The 16,049-nt window shown below is 45.4% G+C and overlaps 1 protein-coding gene across 3 annotated transcripts in view; it reads right to left on the bottom strand.

Moving 5' to 3' along the window:
- The window catches only part of LOC115161115 (rho GTPase-activating protein 20), a 60,245-nt gene that overhangs the window by 31,432 nt on the left and 12,764 nt on the right, over nucleotides 1–16,049 (bottom strand). The window contains exons 1-2 of one of the 3 annotated variants that reach the window (XM_029711867.1): nucleotides 11,050–11,422; nucleotides 6,819–6,904 (exon numbers count right to left, since the gene is read on the bottom strand). In XM_029711867.1, the coding sequence (XP_029567727.1) occupies nucleotides 6,819–6,904; nucleotides 11,050–11,148 (185 nt within the window). In that variant the 5' untranslated portion in view covers nucleotides 11,149–11,422. Of the gene's footprint in view, nucleotides 1–6,818; nucleotides 6,905–11,049; nucleotides 11,423–16,049 lie in introns of those variants that run through there. The other 2 variants (XM_029711868.1, XM_029711869.1) reach the window with 2 other exon arrangements.

Below are 16,049 nucleotides of genomic sequence, written 5' to 3'. Positions count from 1 at the left end.
TGTACACACACGGGCGCACACACACCCATCATCCTAACCTCCAACCCCAGAGAACTCCCTTCAAACAGTTTCTTCCTAACACTGGCAAGAACCAAAAGCTTGGCATCAAATATCCCTCCACACCCATATTACAGATCTCTTTTGTCATTGACTTGTGTAATTAATCAGTTAAGGATTGTAATTGACTAATGGCAGACAGAGTGACTCCGATATGCCTTGGTCTTTATGTGTTTTTAAAATTCTTCCTATTCCAAAAAGAGCGAGTGAACGAGAACCACAGACTAAGGTCTTCAGTTTCCTATTGATTCATTGCTTCTGGATGAGTATTAAAGGCCGAAACCATGATTCAACACTAGGGTGGAATTTGTAGGAGGGAAAATTGGGAGAGGTTCATACCCCTGGACCCCTACAAATTCTGAAATATGACCCTAACTAACACCATAACAGAAGACCACTTAGAACAAGCTTCAACGGCTCTCAGGGAGATTATAAAACCATATCACCCCTTCCTTCTCTAACCGCTTTTCTTAATACATAATATATCAAGGAAGTGCCTAAGTCAGAGTCCACACACACACAGAACAGATTCACATAATATCTCTCTCTCCTTCTATACAGACACCAAACTTCCATATTCAGCCCACATCCCTTCCCCTGAACGGTTTACTGGCAGCTGAGCTCCTGTTCCATTGAAGCTGATGGATGACTGGCTAACAACCCCATTGTGTGTCATATAATGTTGATAAATTGGACATAGAGGTAATTTGCATACACACCACATACACGGCCATCTTCGTTGGGGAACAGTCCTGTGGAGCGAGATGTTGACTTTTCAGACACAATGCTGGTTGTTTATTCTCGGGGGGCTCCTGTGGGGTAAGGCCTCTAAGCCCAACCCTGTGAGACAACAGCACAACACAGCATACTAATGTCCCAGCATACCTTTAGGGAGAGAATTGTGAATATTGATGAGCCTGCCATCACTATATCAGACCTAGTAGCCAATCAGAATGCCTAACAAATTGCACCACCCTCTTATCCTGATTATGGTCACACTGGCTTTCCTTGATGTACCCCGCACCTAGAGTCTCTCTCTCTCCCTCTGTCCCTCTCTTTATCTATCTCTCTCCCTCTCTATCTCTCTCTCTCTCTCTCTCTGTCCCTCTCTTTATCTATCTCTCTCTCTCTCTCTCTCTGTCCCTCTCTTTATCTATCTCTCTCTCTCTCTCTCTCTCTGTCCCTCTCTTTATCTATCTCTCTCTCTCTCTCTCTCTCTCTCTCTGTCCCTCTCTTTATCTATCTCTCTCTCTCTCTCTCTCTCTCTGTCCCTCTCTTTATCTATCTCTCTCTATCTCTCTCTCTGTCCCTCTCTTTATCTATCTCCCTCTATCTCTCTCTCTGTCCCTCTCTTTATCTATCTCTCTCTCTCTGTACCTCTCTTTATCTCTCTCTCTCCCTATCTCGCTCTCTCCCTCTCTCGCTCTCTCTGACACACACAAGGAGGTGGGGTGTGTCAAGGTTACCGGGGGCTGCATCCAGGAGATGAGGTCACCCTGGTCCAGATGTGTGTGTTGTAACAACCCCCCCCCCCTCGCCCCCCTGCAGTGTGGATGAGAACATCTGTAAGAAGAGACAACCCAGAGGACAGCAGCTGGATGAACAGCTGTCCCTCAGATGCCACACACACACACACACGAACCCTACCTCATCTCCACACTACGCATGTTCTCTAAGCCCTGTGACTCTCCTGCTCTGTATCCCCAGAAAGACACATTACACATCCTTATAGGACACTGTCCTTTTGCTTTGCTCTGGTTAAATTCTGTGTGTGGGTGTTTTCTCTACCATATACACTCCAACAATGAATGGCCAACAGCTCTACTGAGAACTTGAGCTAATTTATTGTCGAGGCCCAGCGTCCAATATCTTTTAAATTATTATCAATTTGTCTGCACCTGTCTAGACCTAAGTAGTGCACTTGACTTCTCTGAGGTACACAAAAGGTTTAGCAGTTTATGATGACAATCCGAGGAAAAAGTAAATAAATTGTGGCTTAACAAGACCCCTTGGTAAGACACAGGGAGGGAGAACTTTATGTAAATCTCATTGGCTTATGTAACTTTTGAACTTTGACCGGTTTGTCAAACAGTGTGTGTGTGTGTGTGTGTGTGTGTGTGTGTGTGTGTGTGTGTGTGTATGTATGTATGTATGTATATGTGTGTGTGTGTGTGTGTGTGTGTGTGTGTGTGTGTGTGTGTGTGTGTGTGTGTGTGCAAAAAGGGTCAGCATTAGCTTGACGTCTCCTCCAGACAAACACTGTCCAGGCCAACACCACTGACACTCTATGAAGTGCTGTGATTAACGGTGCAGTGTGTTTATACATGCGTGTGTGTGTGTGTGTGTGTGTGTGTGTTAGCCATCTTGTCACCCATGGTGAGAGACCTAAGCCAAAGTGCACACTGTACCAATACACTGCTGCCAATATCCATGGTTACGTCTTGAATGGAGACGTCACTACTGACAATTGGATTTAAAATCCAAACTTTAGCTGACCAAGAGGACTACACTCACTTTCTCTTTTCCCATCCACCCAACCTTTCTCAAACATACACACTCACACACACACCTGCACACCTCTTCTATTCACAATCTGTTTCCTTATCTAACATGAGTCATCAAGTGTATCCAGTGAGATGGAGTGGACCCCTGTAGCAGGTGAGATGGAGTGGACCCCTGTAGCAGGGGAGATGCAGTGGACCCCTGTAGTAGGGGAGATGCAGTGGACCCCTGTAGTAGGGGAGATGCAGTGGACCCCTGTAGCTGGGGAGATGCAGTGACCCCTGTATCAGACGAGATGGAGTGGACCCCTGTAGCAGACGAGATGGAGTGGACCCCTGTAGTAGGGGAGATGGAGTGGACCCCTGTAGCTGGGGAGATGCAGTGACCCCTGTAGTAGGGGAGATGGAGTGGACCCCTGTAGCTGGGGAGATGCAGTGACCCCTGTATCAGACGAGATGGAGTGGACCCCTGTAGCAGACGAGATGGAGTGGACCCCTGTAGCTGGCGAGATGCAGTGACCCCTGTATCAGAAGAGATGGAGTGGACCAATGTAGGAGTCGAGATGGAGTGGACCCCTGTAGGAGACGAGATGGAGTGGACCCCTATAGCAGGGGAGATGGAGTGGACCCCTGTAGCAGGGGAGATGGAGTGGACCAATGTAGCAAGGGTGATGGAGTGGACCCCTGTTGCAGGAGAGATGGATGGACCCCTGTAGCAGGGGAGGTGGAGTGGACCCCTGTAGCAGGGGAGGTGGAGTGGACCCCTGTAGCAGGGGAGATGGAGTGGACCCCTGTAGATGGCGAGATGGAGTGGACCCCTGTAGCAAGGGAAATGGAGTGGACCCCTGTAGCTGGAGAGATGGATGGACCCCTGTAGCTGGAGAGATGGATGGACCCCTGTAGCAGGGGAGGTGGAGTGGACCCCTGTAGCAGGCTAGATGGAGTGGACCCCTGTTGCAGGAGAGATGGATGGACCCCTGTAGCAAGGGAGATGGAGTGGACCCCTGTAGCAGATGAGATGCAGTGGACCCCTGTAGGAGTCGAGATGGAGTGGACCCCTGTAGGAGACGAGATGGAGTGGACCCCTGTAGCAGGGGAGATGGAGTGGACGAATGTAACAGGGGAAATGGAGTGGACCCCTGTAGCAGGGGAGATGGAGTGGACCCCTGTAGCAGGGGAGATGGAGTGGACCCCTGTTGCAGGAGAGATGGATGGACCCCTGTAGCAGGGGAGATGGAGTGGACGAATGTATCAGGGGAGATGGAGTGGACGAATGTATCAGGGGAGATGGAGTGGACCCCTGTAGCAGGGGAGATGGAGTGGACCCCTGTAGCAGGAGAGATGGATGGACCCCTGTAGCAGGGGAGGTGGAGTGGACCCCTGTAGCAGGCTAGATGGAGTGGACCCCTGTTGCAGGAGAGATGGATGGACCCCTGTAGCAAGGGAAATGGAATGGACCCCTGTAGCAGGGGAGATGGAGTGGACCCCTGTAGCTCGAGAGATTGATTAACTTCACTAGGGTAGGGGGCAGCATTCGGAATTTTGGATGAAAAGCGTGTCCAAATTAAACTGCATGCTACTCAGGCCCAGAAGCTAGGATATGCATATAATTGATAGATTTGGATAGAAAATACTCTGACGTTTCCAACACTGTTAAAATAATGTCAATGAGTATAACAGAACTGATATGGCAGGCGAAAACCTGAGGAAAATCCATCCAGTAAGTACTGTTATTTTGAAAGGTTGTTTTTCCATTGAAAGCCTATCCACCATACAAAGACTTAGGACCAAGTTCACGATCTCTATAGCTTCTTCTATATCGCCAGTCTTTAGGCATTGTTTCAGGCTTTTACTCTGAAAAATGAGGGAGATACAGCACTTTCAATGAGTGGACAGTGGACATTTCCAGACATGAGTCCAGCGTGTGATCGGGAACGCGCCTTTCTTGTTTCTCCTTTTCTATTGACGAAGCTTTTCTCCGGTTAAAATATGATTGATTTTTTAAGACAAAAACAACCTGAGGATTGATTTTAAACATGTAGCAGGGGAGATGGAGTGGACCAATGAAGCAGGGGAGATGGAATGGACCCCTGTAGCTGGCGAGATGGAGTGGACCAATGTAGCAGGGGAGATGGATGGACCCCTGTAGCTGGGGAGATGGATGGACCCCTGTAGCAGGGGAAATGTAGCAGGGGAGATGAAGTGGACCAATGTAGCAGGGGAAATGTAGCAGGGGAGATGAAGTGGACCAATGTAGCAGGGGAGATGTAGCTGGGGAGATGGAGTGGACCCCTGCAGCTGGGGAGATGGAGTGGACCCCTGTAGCAGGGGAGATGAAGTGGACCAATGTAGCATGGGAGATGGAGTGGACCAATGTAGCAGGGGAGATGAAGTGGACCCCTGTAGCAGGGGAGATGAAGTGGACCCCTGTAGCATGGGAGATGAAGTGGACCAATGTAGCAGGGGAGATGAAGTGGACCAATGTAGCATGGGAGATGGAGTGGACCAATGTAGCAGGGGAGATGGAGTGGACCAATGTAGCAGGGGAGATGGAGTGGACCAATGTAGCAGGGGAGATGGAGTGGACCAATGTAGCATGGGAGATGAAGTGGACCAATGTAGCAGGGGAGATGAAGTGGACCAATCTAGCAGGGGAGATGGAGTGGACCAATCTAGCAGGGGAGATGGAGTGGACCCCTGTAGCAGGCGAGATGGGGGTCTTATAACAATACCACCAGTGTGTTCTTTCCAAAACTCACTTCGTGGTTCTTAGAAAGCAATGCCAACACACTTTGTCTTTCATAAAAGGGTAGAAGGAGTGCTGGAGGGTGCCATGGTTGTTGAGAGTAATGTGGTAGCATAGGGAAGGACAAGAAGCCATGTTCTGTACCTGCATATATTCTAGTGTGGACAATGTGACCATAGTCAATGTACCGTATATAGTTGTCATATAACGCCACTGGTAGAAGGTAGTAGAGAGGACTCCAGGCTATTAGAAATAATAAGAGAAGTGAAGCTCTGTGTTATAAAACTTTCCATAACAGGAAATCTCCTGCATGACACATGGTGCCTGGTGGCCATGGAAAACGGGGCATTGAATATTGCTAAAACTAAGTTTGTAATATCCCCCTCCTCCCATATCTATTTCACTGCTGCAGGCCGGGGTGCTCTATGGAAGTGTGTCCTGTATTATATTGTTCCTCAGTGGGGACTGACCTTAGCCCTGGAGTCGTAAAGCTGGAGCAGGATGAGGAGACTTCTAGATGAGGTGATGGGGGAGGGGGTGACATAAGGGTCTAAGCGAAAGGAAAGAGCGAAAGGCCACACAGCAACTCTGGGCACACACACACATGCTAACACACACTCATTCACACACACACACAGACACACACATACACACACTCTATGGCAGACACACAGTACCTCCAGCCATGAGGGCAATGACCCATTAAAGCGTCGAAAGTGTTCAGCTCAACACTCCTAAGTGGTCCAGTTTCACACTTAATATGCTCCAACTCAGCCTAAAATCACTGGGTAAGCAGTCAGCACTAGAACACACATAAACATGTCAAACAACAGCAGAACAGGACAAGGTTTCTCTAGCTTCTCTAACACTGGAGAAATGTGTTTGTTTAACGTGTAAACATTTTCCTAGCAGTGCTGTAATTATAATTCAAGTCTTCTGGGGAACTAAATGATTTGTGGGGTGTTCAGCGTGACACATGCTGTTCTCTATTGAAAAATCTCATTTATGAACACAGAGACGCACACGTGAGCACACACACCTCAATCTAAAGACATTAAAAACACGTGAGCACACACACCTCAATCTAAAGACATTAAAAACACGTGAGCACACACACCTCAATCTAAAGACATTAAAAACCTTTTGATGGCTGTACTTTAGAATCCCCTTGTCAGAACTAACAATGATGGATAGTGAAAAAGAGGCAATTCTCCCTCTGCATTGGCCTGCAGGGAATGTGCTTTCTCATAAGTCAGGCCAGTGCTGAAAGATGGGAATGATATCACTATGCACTAGAAAGAGAATAAATCCCCTAGAGTGGATACCAGACCTATTTTCCCCTTCTAAGTCAAAAGTTGAGAGCAAACAATATAGCTGCATCTGGAACAGTGCTTTTTGTTCCTGACCATTCGGTCTGACTCCTGACCCTATGTATGGGCACTGTCTATAGAGACTACACGTAGTGATAGGTAGTAGTTAGTTGAATAGAGGTATCTGACAAGCTGTTACTGTACCTGGACATGCTTCTTGATTTGGTAAGAGCTTTGCTGATGACCAGGGAGGGGGCGGACTGTCGTCGATGGGCCAGGGTCTTCATCTGCTACGGAGAGAAAAGAGGGAGGGAGAGAATACTGTGTTCACTCCAGAATAGGCTATAGTACACATAGTTAGTGAGTCCAGAATAGGCTATAGTTCATATAGTTAGTGAGTCCAGAATAGGCTATATTTCACATAGTTAGTGAGTCATTATTCATATAGTCCACTGTAATTTCTGCCCCTGAGCAAGGCAGTTAACCCACTGTTCTCTGAGCGCCGAAGACATGGATGTCGATTAAGGCAGCCCGCCGCACCTCTCTGATTCAGAGGTGTTGGGTTAAATGCAGAAGACACATTTCAGTTGAAAGCATTCAGTTGTACAACTGACTAGGTATCCCCCTTGCCCTAATTTACTGTAGTCATACTTACAGAGGTCATACCGGAACACACCCTGCAAGTCATAAACCAGATCCTTGTCTAGTGGGGGATAAGGAGGGGTGGGGAAAGAAAGAAAGAAAGAAAGAAGTAGGAAGTAGGAAGTGGTTCGTTGCACAATGTTTGCCATCTCTCTCTGTACTGTTGATGTTTCTAGATAAGTCATCATCTCTCTCACAAAATCAGGAATTGAGTAGGCCACCACAGAAATGTATGTGAAAAAAAACAATGTGAATCGTGAAGCAGTCTCTGCCAGTGTCTTGGGTAACATACACTACAAAAGTATGTGGACACCTGCCCATTGAACATCTCATTCCAAAATCATGGGCATTAATATGGAGTTGGTCCCCCATTTGCTGCTAAAACAGCCTCCACTCTTCTGGGAAGGCTTTCCACTAGATGTTGGAACATTGCTGTGGGGACATGCTTCCATTTAGCCACAGGAGCATTAGTGAGGTCGAGCAATGACGTTGGGTGATTAGGCCTGGCTCGCAGTCGGTGTTTAAATTCATCCCAAACGTGTTCAATGGGGTTGAGGTCAGGGCTCTGTGCAGGCCAGACAAGTTCTTCCACACCGATCTCGACAAACCATTTCTATGTACCTCGCTTTTTGCACTGGGCATTGTCATGCTGAAACAAGAAAGGGCCTTCCCCCTTTTCACAAAGTTGGAAGCACAGAATCGTCTAGAATGTAATTGAATGCTGTAGAGTTAAGATTTCCCATCACTGGAACTAAGGGGACCCAGATCATTATTCCTCCTCCACAAAACGGTACAGTTGGCACTAAATATTCGGGCAGGTAGCGTTCTCCTGGCATCCGCCAAACCCAGATCTGTCCGTTGGACTGCCAGATGGTGATGCATGATTCATCACTCCACGTTTTTCCACTGCTCCAGAGTCCAATGGCGGTGAGCTTTACACCACTCCAGCTGACGCTTGGCATTGCGCATGGTGATCTTAGACTTGTGCGTGGCTGCTGGGCCATGGAAACCCATTTCATGAAGCTCACGACGAACAGTTGTTGTGCTGACGTTGCTTCCAGAGGCAGTTTGGAACTCGGTAGTGAGTGTTGCAACCAAGGATAGACAATTTTTACTCCTTCCTAATATTGAGTTGCACCCACTTTTGCCTTGAGAACAGCCTCAGTTCGTTGGAGCATGTACTTTCCAAGGAATCGAAAGCATTCCACAGGGACGCTGGCCCATGTTGACTCCAAGGCTTCCCACAGTTGTTTCAAGTTGGCTGGATGTCCTTTAGGTGGTGGACCATTCCTGATACACACGGGAAACTGTTAGCGTTTGGAGTGGACCCCTGTGCGTGAAAAACCCAGTAGTGTTGCAGTTCTTGACAGAAGCCGGTGCGCCTGGCACCTAATACCATATCCCGTTCAAAGGCACTTAAATCTTTTGTCTTGTCCATTCACCCTGTGAATGGCACACATACACAATCCATATCTCAATTGTCTCAAGGCTTAAAAATCTTTCTTTAAACTGTCTCCTCACCTTCATTGAAGTGGATTTAACAAGGTTGGCGAAGGTTGGCTTAACAACCTCTTTTCAACGTGCCCTTGAAGTCCGCAAATTCCCTGTTTTACCCTATGATTTCTCACCACATCATTTCATATTGTAAACCTAATCACTATGGAACAAGGTTTAACCCTCAAAGTAGCTCGGTCAGGCTGGCAACCATATTATAACATTGCACAACATGTTACATGATGCTACATGAAGAGCTGCAACTTAGCGGTTGGTTTTACAATTCTTAGACGATGCCATTGCAATGCAGTGGCTAAGCTCAATGAATCGATATCAATAAAGCTATCAGCATTCGTGGATCATAATATTTGATTGATTCACCAAGTGAACTCAATCATGAGGACAAGCTGTATGGAACTTTCCAAAGGATCCTTTTTTCATTGGTTGCATGCATTTAGAGGGCATTGGGGATAAACTGAGAACTTCCTTCATAAAAATATTTGTTATCAGAGAACAGTTTGGCTTGATTCTTCCTACTACAGATGTCAGATCTTAATTCGAGCCAGTTTGCCACAGCAGTAAAATAATCCTGCAGCAACAGGAAATGTGAATTATTATGTGGATTATAATTAATGGCGATTTTTGTTGGGGTTGATACATTGTTTCCAAGTGGAAATCAAGTGGAAATTACCAACTTCAGAAGCCTTTTAAAACCTCAAATATACTACAAATTTAACATGTCCTGTACTAGAGCAGGGTTCCCCAACTAGTGGCCCGAGTACCAAATGTGGTAATTTATGTTCCGGCCCCCGAACTAGAGGTTGATATTTGTATATGACAGAAAATGCATATTGAGTGTGTCAATCATCCCACTGGGCACACACTGTTTGAATCAAAATTGTTTCCAAGTAATTTCAATGAAATGATATTGAACCAACGTGGAATAGACGTTGAATTGACTTCTGTGCCCAGTGAGATGTGACTTTCAAAGACCACTTCCAATTAGCCCAACGACTTGCTTCTTTGCACTCCAGTAAAACTATTGTAAAGGCAAGCTTTCCACTGACCTCATACCTTCAAAGTGCAGTTACATATTCCAAACAGGAGTAGAATGGAGGCGCTGTTTACTAGAACTTCATTTCATTGATTAATTGTTGTGGGCTCAGAATGTATTATCAGCAATAGTAAGGCAACGCGTTTATTGACATAGCATACTATACTACAGATATGTGTTAGGATTGTAGGGAAATAAGTGTACATACAACGCCGCAGAGTAGCTGTGTTGAAGGCAACATCGTGATATTTGCACTGAAACTGAAGCTATGTTGCAAGTCTAAAGCAATATTTATTTCATGAATTATGTGAATAATTTATGCAAATGAACATTAACAAAACTAAATGGGATTGTATGCTGAGTGGGGCGACGGATGGGCCAGACAGTAGGTAAATCCATTGACTCTGCTCCCAGTGCGCACGTACTGTAGCCGCTCAAAGCACATCGTGACTTGTCTGTCCGGTGACAATTCTTCCCCATTGACTTGTGATCTGAGAGCAGATTATCCGCATGTTGCATAGCTCATTTGCTTCCATATTTTAAACATTACCAATCTGTATCTCATCAAACCTTGAGAAGGAGACAACTGTCACAGAGGAAAATCGAATATAGATGAAAATAAATCGATGTGAAACATTCTGCCGAATATGCTATCTTAATATGTTTTTATCTAGGTATATGCAGCAGGTGGCAAGGCATAATTTTACACATGGATTTCCACAAACTGAATAACATTTAGCCGAATCAATTTTAAATATGCCTGAATTAACTTTTTTTTCTTAGAACGCATTAGTAACCATAATATAATTATCCAGCAGCTGTCTGATATTATGAAATACACAAAAAAGAAACACTAGTAAGTATGAAATAATATTAAAGGTTAAAGCGCAGGAATCCATCCCTGAAATCAAGTGGCACAAAGAGAAGACCCAGATTGAACAAGCTGGAAATGTAGACGATTACATACCCTCAGCTTCAAATATGACCAGTAACGCTCAATAGCATCTGTGAATAATGCACACAACATAAATTAGGCTGGAAGCCAAATTATCATATCAATCCCCATTTAGCCTATACTTTGCCAACAATACAACATGCATGGCATGCTACCGGGCGATAGACGATATAGAGCAAGTAGAAAACCCAATGACAAACCCAAAAGAAGACCAATACTACCCCCCTCACTACATAATGGCACAATAATACGTTATAATGCTAATAAAAAATCCACAATTCTCTAGTTACCTTTTTGCTGTCTGGTAGCGCGCAGAACTTGCTGTTCCCTGTCAAAGAGCCAGACCTATTCTGTCCGATAGTTCCCTGCTGGGGAGACATGGTTTCCATCAAGGCTACTACAGTAGATCGACACCGAGTCTGCTGCCTGCTGCCTCAGACCACAGCGCACGTATTCCTATTCCCATTGCATCCAAAATTATCCAGCGACAGGACCAAACGACGAAAGAGACAAACCGGTGGGAAATCCCCCATTCACGCCAATAGAATGGATAAAAAGGAAACAAAACGCGTTAAATAAACCTGGACTGAGTTCTTTACTGACAGCTCACAGAACGCACTGATAGACAATCCTCTCTCGTCCCTGTCAACATTCGGTCTGAAGCGCAGCAGTAGTTTCGGCTCAAATCCAGGGGTGCATTCATTTCGTCGATTCAGTTGCAAAACGTTTTGCAACAGAAACAGTTTACTCCAAACGGAAACCGTTTTGAAACTAAAACGAGAGTTTATATTGGACAAATTCAGATACATCCCTTAGGCTCTTTCGTTTGGTTCTTAAACGGTAAACGGTTTCCATTGCAAGACATAATGAATACACCCCATGTGTAAATGTGCCTCTACAGCCTGAACTGAAGGAGGTCCTAGCGCCGCTGGGTTCCTAACCTGAAAATTAGCACTAATTGAGGTGGTAACAGCTCTAGCTCAGGAATCACATGAAAACAGTTTGCAGACTGGGTGAAGGAATGTTCTCTGCATGCCAAAAATAACATGAATAATGTTTTAAAAAATCCAAGGCATGATTTTTCTCCATAGCCATGAAACAGTCCACCCCACTGTATGCACACCCAATGGAGTGTGTGAATATACACTACCGTTCAAAAGTTTGTGGTCACTTAGAAATGTCAGTGTTTTTGAAAGAAAAACACATTTTTTGTCCATTAAAATAACCTAAAATTGATCAGAAATACAGTGTAGACATTGTTAATGTTGTAAATGACTATTGTAGCCCTCTTCACCCACCCCCTTACTATCAAGTTGATGGTACAGAATTGGGGCATAACTTTGACCCTAGACCTGATGACACACACACACACAGACACCCACACAAACACACACACTTCTCAGAGAGGGGAGAAAGGAAAGGAGAGGAGGGGTGAGGTTGGTCTTGCTGATAGACTGGAGGTGGTGGTTGGTGGTTGAGGTGGTGGTTGAGGGTTTGGGCAGAGAGGAGACGCTGGGATCCGACAGAGAGGCAGCATCCACTCTGGGAATGGGAATCCTCCACTCTGGGAATGGGAATCCTCCACTCTGGGAATGGGAATCCTCCACTCTGGGAAGCTCTGACTCCCTGTCTCAGTCCCAAAAATAAGGAAATGTTTCCCTTAAGGATTCCTGGTCTAAATCCCCAGTGACAAACACCGGGAAGAAAATGAAAGGCGGAAATTTCAACACTACTCTGCCACAGTCGCTACGCCTCTCTTGGTCTCTTTAGGTTTCTCAAAACATTAGTCATGGGAGATTTGGAAGAGAGAGTTGTAGAGACAGACAGAGGGTGAAATTGAGAAATGAAAGAGAGAGTTCGTGATTGAAGTGACCATAGAGGTGGCAGAGATACACAAAGAGACAACTATGGGTTACCATGGGTTAGCCTCTTATAGAGAGGCATATATAGAGAGAGAGACCTACAGAGAGACGGACAGATAGAGGGACACGGGGAGGCAGTCTGACCGACAGTATTAGACAGAGACACAGAGGGACAGACAGTCAGAAACCCAGGGACAGTCAGACGGTCTTAGCCTGTCTGCCTTTCACATCTGCTCTCCTATGGACACACACACACGCCCCTCCCCCAGCTAATCTGATGAACTAAATTACCCAGAGAGCTGACTACCCTAATAGCTGACTTGTTGGTAGAGAGCATCGATGTATGTGTGTGTGTGTACGTGCGTGACCAGAGAGGACCGGTTTAAGTTGTCCCCTAGGGGTGGAATGGTTTTGGTTTCACAAAGGGCTCAAACTGGTGTTAGAGAGGAGATGGATAAGCTGAACAGGGGATATGTTCATAAGACCCAGGACCCATTGTGCATGTGATGATTTAGTTGACTAAATGTGAGCCAGGGGGTCCTATGTTTACTGTAAGAGAGTAGCCTCTGAGCCACAGAGTGGAATTAACCAATTAATGAGGTAATGGAATAATTGGTTTTGGGACATGTATAGGCTTGAGCAGGGTAGGAAGTAAATGGGCTGGGATGCACTGGAAAGTTCAGGAAATGCCCTCTAAATTGCTATTGCTACACAAAACAAAGCTGTCGCCCTACATATCTGTTCTGGCATGTCACTGACAGCAGAGCAACCGCAAAGGTTTTCATCCAGCCAGTTATGCATGACCACACTTGCTCTCTGTTAGGACAGTCCAGACAAGTAGCCAACAAAGGCAGGCTAATGTTGACCATTTAAAAGAAGGAGGATAGTGGAGGAAAGTGTTTATGTGTGGCAGGCTGGTTTATCACTGGCAGTGGCTTTGTTAGTCAGCGCTAATGTTTACACTGTGAGAGCCGCGCTGTGTATGTGTGTGTTTGAGCTGCTATCAGTGCCAGGGACCTCTTATCGTCCTCTCAGGGGTTAAGGGTCAAGGGTCAAGCCCTGCATTCCAGAAAGGGTCAGAATCATTAGATGAAGGTCACCACTGACTTCACCCAGAGGACAGACGGTGGAAGGTTTGGTGAGGTGGTCATTAGGCTGAGTGGTTGGCTGAATGCATCCATAATTTTTGGTAAAAGAACGCCAGGGTTAGTTAACTAACAAACTTTATTCTAACTGAATGAGTGAAGACCATGACTAGTTAAATAGTTGAATCAGTTGTGTTATAGCTGGGCTGGAACAAAAGCCTGCACATACTATGGATACAGTATATCAAAGTGAATGTTACATATAGCTACATATCACACTGCCTTGGTTGCCCCACAGTGATTACCAAGTCCACAACCTCCTCCATAGGTTGAAAGGTCACCAGAGGTCAGATTAGCATCCGGCAAGTACAGGGTTGCGTTCAGTACAACAGAACTTGGTGCAACGTTGAATTGAATGGAAACGGTAGTATACTGAATGACCAGTTGAAAAACGTGATTTTGGTGGCCCAAACGCAGTTACCATATGGTGGGCAGCATGACTTTTTCGATTTCCAATGGTCACGCCCATCTTGATCAGGCTACATACACCTCACCACACCCACCAAACGGGATTAAACACACCTCAAAGGCTGTTAAAGAACAGTGCGCACCATTCGTTCAGTACAAACCGTCACCCGACATAGCAAACGTTGAAGCGAACTGAACGCACCCCAGGACACAGAAGTCATGTGACCTGTTAGAGGAATGTTCAGAGGGGTCAACAATCCTGTCGCAAATGGTTGAGGTTGTGTTACAAAATGACCTCATCTCAGCATGTGAACTTGTGTGAGAGTTATGTGAACGGAACTGACTTATATGTACAGAAACAACATCCCTCAAAAACATATATTTAGGACATGTTTTGGCACGGTGCATAACTCTGCTGTGAAATCACTGGTAGAGGAATACATACAGCAGGACACATGGTGCTATGTACAGGACAGGAGCAGAAAGAATCACATTCAATTGTGAGGGAGCAGTTCTGAAGGTTTGTAATTTTACGGGATTCCGTTCCGTTGTGGGTTTGTTAACCAGCGAGAGGAGAGGGAAGGCGTGGTTTGGTTTATATTAAAAGGCATGGTGTGTGTGTGTTTTAATGAGAGTGCACAGCTAGCCTTGCCCATTCACTGTGCAGGGACAGAAATAAACTTGGATGTAGAATTACAGTGTTGAAGTTTTTCCATTTTCAATCCCAGAACCAACCCTCTCCATTGTAATTACGCATGCACGCACAAAACCAACGCACACACAAACGCATGCACGCACACACGCACACATACAGTACATACACACACACCTGGACAGAGGATACTCTCAGATCCTCAGCAATATTTGCAGACTGTTTATAACTTACAGAACTGAATATGTCTAAATTTGCTTATCCTCTAATTATAGAGACACTGCCCAATTAACCCTTTACTAAGCCCTGCCCCCCTTGGTTACTGTTGCAACATTGGACAACATTTTCCCAGGGAGACCAATTCCCCATTCAACCACTGGCGAAATGCCCTCACAATGATCTCAAACTGTGTTTATAATACAAAATGAAATTAAACACAGACGACCCCTTGCTAATCAGGAAACTCTTGGGTATGTTGTGGAGGACTGTCATTACAATTGCATCCCTGGAACCTGGTAAACTGATGTTTGTAGTGTAGCTAAACACTGAATGGCTCTGAATTCACTGTCAGCATGCAGTCTACGCTATAACCACTTTTGGAGCTAACTAGTATCCTGATGTTGACAGCAGATGGGAGTTGTATTCATAACATTGCTAAATTAAATAGCTAACATTCATTTTCAGAAAACAAGTTATATTAAGTGGCCAGCTAGCTAGCCTTAGCAATGTTTGGTGGTCAAATGAGACGGAGCTAGCTAACCAGCTGAGCTAGCAAACATATAACAATAGAATCATTTTGGATTACAAAATTACTCACGAATTCAGGAATCACAGAAGCAAGTACTCAAGTACTTTTTTAAAAGAAAACTCTGTTTGTATGCCACCTGTAAATAACAATAAAATTGTTAAATTACGAGCCTAGTTGGTTTAGCCACATACAAAGACAGGAACCTTCCCACTATCCATGATTGGCTGAGATAATGGATGGGCTGGACATCCCGAGAGATGAGTTCGGATTGGTCTGCCATGTACCACGCTTCTGTCTATTGTCACGCCCTGGCCATAGAGAGGGTTTTATTCTCTATTTTGGTTAGGCCAGGGTGTGACTGGGGTGGGCATGTCCTTTTTTCTATATTTTGTATTTCTTTGTTTTGGCCGGGTATGGTTCTCAATCAGGGACAGCTGTATATCATTGTCTCTGATTGGGAGCCATACTTAGGCAG

Source organism: Salmo trutta, chromosome 24 (genome assembly GCF_901001165.1).
Source record: "Salmo trutta chromosome 24, fSalTru1.1, whole genome shotgun sequence".
NCBI lineage: Eukaryota > Metazoa > Chordata > Actinopteri > Salmoniformes > Salmonidae > Salmo > Salmo trutta.
This window is presented reverse-complemented; position numbering and strand designations above follow the sequence as displayed.